This window comes from Pempheris klunzingeri, chromosome 9 (genome assembly GCF_042242105.1).
Source record: "Pempheris klunzingeri isolate RE-2024b chromosome 9, fPemKlu1.hap1, whole genome shotgun sequence".
Lineage (NCBI taxonomy): Eukaryota > Metazoa > Chordata > Actinopteri > Acropomatiformes > Pempheridae > Pempheris > Pempheris klunzingeri.
Window position 1 is genome coordinate 26,586,615 of NC_092020.1, and position 8,990 is coordinate 26,595,604.

Consider the following 8,990-nt stretch of genomic DNA (forward strand, 5'->3'; position numbering starts at 1 on the left):
CTCAAGCGTAAATGAAGCAGGTTTAGTTGCCCGTCAGGTTAACGGAGGGTGAGAGACAGCGGCCGAGCATCGAAGGTTCTCATCTCGCCTAAACTCCAAAAATCAATCAGGAAGCTTTGGGTCGATGCAGCGCAGCGATCATCCAGAGGGCCCTTTAACACACTAATTCATCCTGACTGAGTGGGTCTGATTATCTCTGCACACACACACACACACACACACACACACTGTCTGAAAGCATCAGTATCTGAATGGATTGATCAGCCTGGACACACCTGGGCTCTGATGGTCACTGAGACAGAATATTGATCGTGTGAGAGCTGATTAAGGCTTCACTTCCTGTGTGTCCGACGTGTTCAGAAGACGTTTAAAGGCCGCTGGCGTCCACACCCACAGACGTGAGGCCACAGAAACACCAGCTCTGACTTCTTCTACAGCTGCTAACGCCTCCATGTTTTATACTGTAGTCACTGATACGAGAGGCGTAGCAGTTAAAAATAAAACCACGTTAGTCAGATTACATCACAGCTCAAACACAGTTATTTTAAAGGCTCAGAAATCAATAGAAAAATATCTGAAGATTCTTTGAATTATTTATCGTCATATTTTGTTATTTGTCTTTTTATTTCCACATTTATTTTCTTGTTCTTTAACAGATTTATTTACTGACTCTGGTCTCTCTGTCCTCCTCCTTCATTCAGTGTGGTGGTGATCTCACCCCCCAGGAGCCACAGGACACTTTGGTTTTCTTGGCCGCCGCCTCTCCTGTGGCGTCCGACCAAGTGAAAACTAATTAAAGGAGGGACGGAGGAGCGCCTGCTGGCGTTTCCCTCCTCAGACGACAGGAAGCTGCCAGGAGAAACATCCTGCAGCCCGCTGGTCCCAGGATCCGGAGGGGGGGGGGGGGGGGGCACCACCTGTCACCGAGGCCCCGAACCTGGATGCGAACCTCCACCCACGTCTGCCGGGGCGAAGAGAACGCGCCCCCGTCAGGTGAAGGCCGTTTCACCTGATGTGTTCAACCACTGTTTTCAGCCCTTGAACACACCACGTTAGGGCTGAAGCCTCTTCAAGGACCTCCTCCTCCGTGGAAGAACAGAAGCTTCGAGCTCCAGCTGTCAGATTAACGTTTAAAGTTTAAAGTGAAGGAAAGAGCAGAAAAACTGCTGCACCTGAACGCCTCCTCGGATCCTTCCTCACCAGCAGAGAAACATGAAGCAGAGTTACTACGTCATGAGAACACGACGAGAAGCAGCTGGATCCTGTCACATCACTGCTGATCCACTAGTGAGGCCTCAGGCGGCAGGTTGCTCCTGTTTTCTGGGTGCAGGTGTGTGTGTGTGTGTGTGTGTGTGTGTGTGTGTGTTTCACCTCCTGTTTATCCTCCAGTCACACACACACACACACACACACACATCCAGGCTGCAGCAGGAGGCTCCAGGTCCACAGTAATCAGATAAAGTGTTTTGCTGCTCTGCCTCTCTGCAGCTGGAAGGCACAAATATAAACACACACATTCAGACATGAACCCGACTGCAGCCGCATGTCGTCTGATCAGGTCAGACTGTTTCCAGACTCCACAGCAGCAAAGATCTGCCACTGAGATCAGCACACGTCAGGTTTCCTGCTGAACCTGATGATCCACCTCAGAGAACATCACAAAGGCTCCAGATTTATAAAGACATTCACTTTAATATCAAAACCGACACATATTTTACATAAAAACAATATTTTACAGACAGGGAGGAGTTTTGACGTGAGTGGAAAAACAGGGAATGAAGTCAGCAGCTTTAAAGGGAAGTTAAGAGAGCGGTGCCCTCTGCTGGCGGCTGCAGGTCACTGCAGGAACGCAGCAGCGGCTCCTTTCTTTGTTTCCCACTGATGTTTCTTTACTTTGCTCCGGCTCAGTAAAACGACTCAGGAGTCGTTGGGGAGGCCGAACAGTTTGACGGTGCCCGCCTCCCGGTTGTTGTCGTATTTGCCCTCCTTGTCGTCGCAGGCGTAGGCCAGCAGCGGCCTCTTGGGGTGCCAGGCGACGGTGAAGGTGGGAGAGTCACACTGAACCTCCCACAGCTTCTCTCCTGCACAGAAAAGGTCCTCGCTTAGAAAACGTTCAGTGATTTAGATCAACTGTATGATTCTAAACTGCAGGCCTCTCAAACAGATTTCTAAATGTTGCTGCAGACATTCAGCAGAATGTTTCTTTCAGTCAGGTGGGGACTTTCTGTGAAAGCCGCTGAATAAAAACAGGTGTTATATCAGTAAGCAGCTCACCTGTTTCCACCTCGGCGATGTCGATGAAGTGATCCTCGGAGGCCGAGGCCAACATCTTGCCGTCATGGCTGAAGCTCAGCGTCCTCACGGGCCAGTCCAGCCTGAAACGTCCACAGCAAGGATTCAGTGAGAACAGTCAGATTACAGGCTCCCGTGGTCATCACATGACCATGTCAGGGTAAAGGTCCACACACTGACCTGGAGAAGCAGCGCACACACACCAGCTCCTCCACGTCCCACAGGCTGACCAGAGCGTCCGCACTTCCTGTGGCGAAGTATTTCCCCGTGGGGTCAAACTTGATGCAGATGCAGTTGGACGGGTGAGCGTTGATGGACTGGATGGGCTTCAGCTCTGGATAGCTGCACACACACACACACACACGCACACACACACACACACACACACACACACACACACACACACACACACACACACACACACACAGTTCATCCTTTAGCAGCAGCACACTGAAGGTTCTTTTGGAAGCGACTGTGTTTGGTGGAGATGCTCAGAAATAAAAACAGAAGTGACAGCAGCGTCTGTCAGTCCATCCCTGCTGATTCTGGTCTGATCTTAGTGTGAACAAGGACTGACAGCAGCACTCAGGCAGCTTGAACATGGACATGTGCAGCGTACAGCAGGAAAATATTCATGATCATATGATAACACAGAAGGTTCATCTTGGATGTGGAGACTGTCTGATGTGTCTGACTGTCTGATGTGTCTGACTGTCTGATGTGTCTGACTGTCTGTAGCTGCAGCACAACAAAGCAGGAAGTACATCCAAGAAATACAATGTTCGGTCCCGTTAGAAACACATTTAAAGCAGCAGCAGAAGAAGAAACGCGGCCTGTTGGATCCTGTTAGAAGCTCCAACATCAGTTTAAGGACCAGACCAGCTAAATCTGAGCAGGAACACTGATCAGCAGGAGAAACTCTCTGAAACGAGCCCGGTGGGTTTTTGTGGTCAGAGATTAAGAGACGCTTGTGCAGAGGAGTAAAACTGTACGAGGTCAGGGCCGTAACAGGCCTACGGTAACGAGGAGTGCTGCCTTCGCCCTGTCTGTTGTTCAGTTGTGGGAATAAGCAGCACTGTGATTAAGGTACTAATAAAGTTGAGATGAAAAAAGTCTACAAACGGTCAGTCTGCGGTCTACCTCAGGATGTTGATGCAGCCGTTCCCGTTTGTGAGGAAGAACATGTCGTTGTCGTTGTTCCAGGAGATCTCGTTCACCTCGAACTTGAACTGCTCCTCGGCCTTGGAGCGATGCGTCTTGGCGTCGATGAAGGTCACCACGTCGTCTTTGTTCCCAACAGCGATGGTCTGACCGTCGGGGCTCCAGCAGATGTTGATGTTCTCTCCTGAAAACATTTCAGACTGTAGTTTGTCACCACGTCGACTCAAATATTTCACTACACTGTTAATCACTTGTAGCACTTTTTCCTCCTCCTCATCGTCCATCAGCCTCCAGTCTGTGTTTGTGTTTACACACAGCAAGTCTTAGAGTATATAAATGAATATTATTTCCATGAGGCCAGAGGGGGGCAGAGCAGCAGGGATGTGTCCCGTCCCTCCTGTCAGTCGAAGGAAGTGTTACTGTGAATAACAGAGTCTGGAGTCCTGCTGCGAACCCTCAGGCAGAGATTTTACAGCCATGTTCACGTCCACAGAAGGTCTCACAGTCTGTTGCTGTTTACATGTTTGATTTCATGGTGACCACAACTCATCATGTTTGTAGAGAGCAAATCACAGACTGGGCTAAATGTCTGATCTTTATATGCTAAATAATAAAGCAGAACTCCACTGTTTCTCCCCCTGATCCTCTCTGTCCACATCCTGGTGTCTGAGTGACTGGTAGGTAGTAAAAGTGTTGGAACTGGTCCAGTAGATCACCAAAAGGACCTTACAGGTCTATCTTTCATTTATTGTACCGTCAGTCTCTGTTTTTTAGCATGTAGACGTGTAAACTCAGGCAGGCTCACCTTTCGTATTGACAGTGGCGATACACTTGGTGGTGCGGACGTCCCATATGCGAATGGTCTTGTCTCCGGACGCTGTGACGAACAGGTCTGGGTTGGTGGGATGCCAGCAGAGCTGATCCACACTGTCGCCGTGACCTCTGTAGTTGTTCTCCTTCACCTGTGGACAGACATGAGTGTAGCAGGTGTTCATGAGGGTGTGTCCACCCAGGTGGCACCAGCATCAGTCCACTCAGCTCTGTGCTCACTGGGTGTTTCAACTTTCACACTAACAAGGATAAAACATAACACTGTGATAACATGTTCAACATATTGATTTGTTCATTGGTTCACATCAATACAAAAAGGAAGCCTGTCACTTTGGTTTTACTTAAACACCCAAACGTGGACAGTAACTAAAACAGTAATGATAACTACAGTAATAACATCTGTTGTTGTTACCTCACTGATTTCAGAGCAACTGTGAGTTCAGACCGACGGTTAGCTAACAGTTCATGCTAACTTTAAACATTTGGACACAATTTTACATTTTATAATCAAACACTGCTGTGGCTGCTCCCTGATACGACGTGTTTCTAGTGTGATACAGAGAACTATCCACATTCAGACAGTTTTATTTGAGTCCACTGGTCTCCGGTACAAGTTTAGCTAACTGCTAGCATTCACTCATTCATTGTTAGTAGGCTAACAGTAGCATGCTAGCCGCACTTAGCCTCACCAGGCGGTCCTTTTCCAGGATAAACACGCTGGCTGTTTTATCAAAAGACCCGGAGGCGAGTCGCCGGCCGTCGCAGCTCCAGGCCACCGAGTGGACTTTGGCTGTGTGAGCCGGGAACTCCCGACTTTTGTTGTTATTTCTGAAGCTCTCCTGCATCTCCTGGTAGTACTGCGACGCCATCTTGAAAGTTACGTCACGTTCGAGTGGCGGGTGGAACCCGGAAGTAGGAGCAATGCCGCCATCTTGTGTCTCGGAGGAGAAACTTTTAATTAAATAAAAAATAAACTTTGTCTTTCTGGTAAAATACAATATTCACACCTTCATTAATGTTGGCTGATTAAATGAGGGAAACCTGTTTCCCTGCTGCTCCTCTGAAAAGGTTATTTCACTAAAGAAAAAACAGATGGATTGACGCCACCAGACAAAGTGTTTATTTAAAATAAAGACAAACACCACTATAGTTTTAGTTTGAATTGCAATTTATTTCAAGTGATGCTAAAATGAAAATCCATGTTTTAAAAAACTTTTTTAATACTCCATTTATATCCCAAACACACGCAATTCCTATCAGACTGTCAGATACAGTAAATCCCTTTAAGTAGCCGCTTGGTTAATAACTATGCAATCAGTGCAAGGACCCAAAACACGGCCAGCAGCAGGCCAAATCCACGGCCACCCATATGCATAATATTCAGGCCTGTGGTTTTCTGCTCTTTAACTCCATCACACGTGGTCCTCAACATCAGAATAAAATACACCGAATGGACAAAATGCTCCTTTAAATGTGAGTCTGTGTTTTAAGAAAGAACGACAAGGTGTGAAAGCATCATACAAATGTGCCTTAATGTAATTGCATACTCTTCAAAATGGTTCTTAATGTTGCATCACGTGTCAGGAAAGCCATAAATAGACAGTAGGCCCTACAAAATAAAAGTCGAGGAATGCACGGTGAAGTGTGGCGGCGAGCGTGTCGACCGAGGACGATAACAACCAGGACATGTGCACACGGGACTCACTGACTCAGCGGAGGAAGGCGAGTGGAAGACGTCATAGACAGTTTCTCATCGGTTTTCACACATTAAATGTAAATCAGGATGTAAGGAGGCAGGTGACTGTGGAGAGGTAGACAAAGTACACAAGCACCTCACTCCTCCAACGCTGCTCTGATCAACTGAGCCTTTAAAGGGTCACTCCCCTGTTTCTACCCATGATCCTCTCTGTCCACATCCTGGTGTCTGAGAGACTGGTAGGTGGTAAAAGTGTTGGAACTGGTCCAGTAGATCACCTCAGCCAGCAGACACCAAACGGGCTGCAATGGCTGCAACGTGATCCTTTGGGACAACTGCACCTGATCACAGTAGGTCCACTAGAAGGTGCAGTTGTCCCAAAGGATCACGTTGCAGCCCGTTTGGTGGCTGCTGGCTGAGGTGATCTACTGGACCAGTTCCAACACTTTTACTACCTACCAGTCCTCCACACACCAAACCATGTAGAAACAGGGCCCAGGTTTAAAATATCGAAGTTCTCCTTTAACCACTAGTTAAACACACGTCTTTGTGTGTTTCTTCCATCTGTTGTCGATGTTTTGCGCCTGACGAACGTCTGGTTTGGTGAAATGTTGTCCAGCGGACCCTGAGAACATTTCTGTGGGGTGTGATATAGTTGGAACTATGCTACTGTCTGTGCTGTTGTTGGAGAAACCTTGTTCTGTTCCTCTGAACCTGAAGTGTCAGTCGCACTTCCAAGCCTGACGACACACTGATAGTCGACACGCTGAAACCTGGACGGCAGCCTCAGCAGCACGGCCGGCGCTCTCTGGACTGTTTTCATTTGAACCCTGCTGGAAATAGTCCCTCACTCAGCGACCCCCCATGTAGACTCAGGAGGAGGGTGGACTGAACACAGGAAGTACCTGGATGCTACGGTCAGGGCTGCACAACGAGGCCTCGGGACATCAGTCCGTCTCAGCCTGAAGCTCCTCAAAAACACACAAATCTGGAGCTTTCAGCCACTTCTCTTGGCCTTCCTCAGTGGGTGCAGTGTGTTAAGGGGAAGTTGTAAAGTTTTTTTGTCCATTAATCTAATGATAATCACCATTCAGGCTGGGACCACCGATTACTGTCTGAGAAAAAATGTGTTTTGAAGAGCGTGGTGATGGGCGGGGCCTAGCAGCATCATCAAACAGCTTTGACCTGCGCTGTCTGTTCATGGTCCCCAGAGCATGAATCCTGATGGTGACCTCTGGACTGTTCCTCTAAAGGTCAGTTTCCACCAAAAACGAAGCGAGTTTGATCCCCTGATCATCGGTGTCGTTACGTTAACGCTTGTGCTGCTTGTGCTAACTGGAGCTAATATTTGTGCTAACTTTTTGACAGGCCGTCCAGCGTCCTCGCTCACTGTCCTCCGGCCAATCAGAGCTCAGACTCCCCTCCAGGTTACGTTTACTGAAGCCCTCTCTGTGGGAAACCAGAGCTCTCTGACAGGACAGTTTTAGATTTACACTGCGTCACAATTTCATGTCTCACTTAGGCGAAAATTCACTTCCTGTTTGGTGGAGACACACCTTAAGAGGCCGTTCAGATGTTTCACCTTAGTCATTGAAGACACTCGATGAGTTCACTCTAAACACTCAAACTGTGCTTTCTGAGACGGGAAAACCTCGACTCCTTCAAACACAGCAAGGTCATGTGACAAGAATGAACCAATCAGCTCCACAGGATCCTCATGGACGACGAGCGGCTGACTGAACTCGCTCAGACACGCCGGTTCAACAGTTAGCTAAGATCACTTTTCTGTCATGTTTTCTATCAAGGCTGATCAGATAAAAGGATGAACGCTCGTTTTAGTCACAACATGCTAACGGTCCCAAACGCCACCACCAGGCCAAAGCCGCTGATCACCTGCTCCTCAGAGGATGAACCCCCCCTGGTTAAATAACTCTGACCTGCCCTCTGGATGAACTTCAAGGCTCCCAGAATAACTCCAGATCTGAGGTGATTTTTGTGCGTTAACATGTTTTCTACACGGACGATTAATCCAAACAGCGGAGTGGAAACCATGAACATCAGCATTCATTGTCCCAGCCTGAACCGTGAAGGAAAGGCCTGTTTCTATCTAATCAACAACCTGTAGTTCTTTGTTACTGCAGCGGTTCATCGAAGTAAACTGTTTTCATAAAGCCACTGATGAAGGTGACAGCCATAATCAGCTGTGCACCCCCCACTACAGCTGGGGTTAAAGCAGAGGGGAGGTGGAGTTTCTAACAGTACGGTGCATTCCTTCAGATGACACAACGTGAACCTCAGTTCATCCTTTGTGCATCAAACAGAAAAAACATCAACCTAAAGTCGTCGTACAAGTTGAAGTGTTTGAAGAAAACGGAGGTTCTGTGCAAAGAGAGTGCAGCTTCCTCGTCGAGCCGCTCGGCCCTGCAGGATCCACGGGCTTGTTTCCACACGGAGAACATGAGCCGCTGTAGAAGCCCCACATGAGCTTCATGGTTTCACACTTTGTCTCCTGATCACTGAGCTTCAGAGTTAGAGGAGCTCCCTCCGTCTGTTTTAAATCAGGACTGAAGCCTGCTGTCAGCTCTGTAATCATTGTATTACTATTTAGTTCCTCACTGTTTAGTGCTGTGGTTTCTCTTTGTGTTTTACTTCGTATTCTAATGTTCTCTTGTGCAGCTCTCTGGCCAGGTTAAACTGTTTAAATCAGCTCTAGAAACAAACTTTACTGTCAGTCAGATGCACTGGAGACTGGAGAGTTTATGTAAAAACTGTGAAATAGACGTCTTTAAATCAAAGGTTTCAGTTCAGTCACAGTGACGTTCACTCTGTACAGGATCAAACAGCAGCGTCTGATCATTTTCCTTCAGTTTTTTAAGACATCCCATTCTTCCTGATGCCACTTTGAGCTGACAGTATTTTACAGAAACGTCCTTTACTGTTAACAGGAGAGACAGCAGGTCATGTGACCACAGGTCCCTCTGTGTTTTCACTTGTTGCCTTTAATTTTAAT

At 47.7% G+C, this 8,990-nt stretch overlaps 1 protein-coding gene across 1 annotated transcript; it reads right to left on the reverse strand.

The window, feature by feature from the left end:
• Window positions 1–1,689: 1,689 nt before the first annotated feature.
• thoc3 (THO complex 3) lies at window positions 1,690–5,153 on the reverse strand. Its single transcript, XM_070836961.1, has 6 exons — window positions 4,974–5,153; window positions 4,259–4,415; window positions 3,433–3,637; window positions 2,473–2,634; window positions 2,275–2,375; window positions 1,690–2,081 (listed from the first exon to the last, which is right to left on the reverse strand). Exons 1-6 carry the CDS (start codon window positions 5,151–5,153, stop codon window positions 1,918–1,920), a joined length of 969 nt encoding a protein of 322 aa, XP_070693062.1. The 3' UTR covers window positions 1,690–1,917.
• Window positions 5,154–8,990: the final 3,837 nt, after the last annotated feature.

Excerpts from the sequence above, each read along its gene's own strand:
- thoc3 (XM_070836961.1), bottom strand. The coding sequence starts at position 5,153 with ATGGCGTCGCAGTACTACCAGGAGATGCAGGAGAGCTTCAGAAATAAC. Across the intron at positions 2,376-2,472 it reads TGTGTGCGCTGCTTCTCCAG|GCTGGACTGGCCCGTGAGGA; the intron begins GTCAGTGTGTGG and ends TGGACGTTTCAG. Across the intron at positions 2,082-2,274 it reads CATCGCCGAGGTGGAAACAG|GAGAGAAGCTGTGGGAGGTT; the intron begins GTGAGCTGCTTA and ends TTTTCTGTGCAG.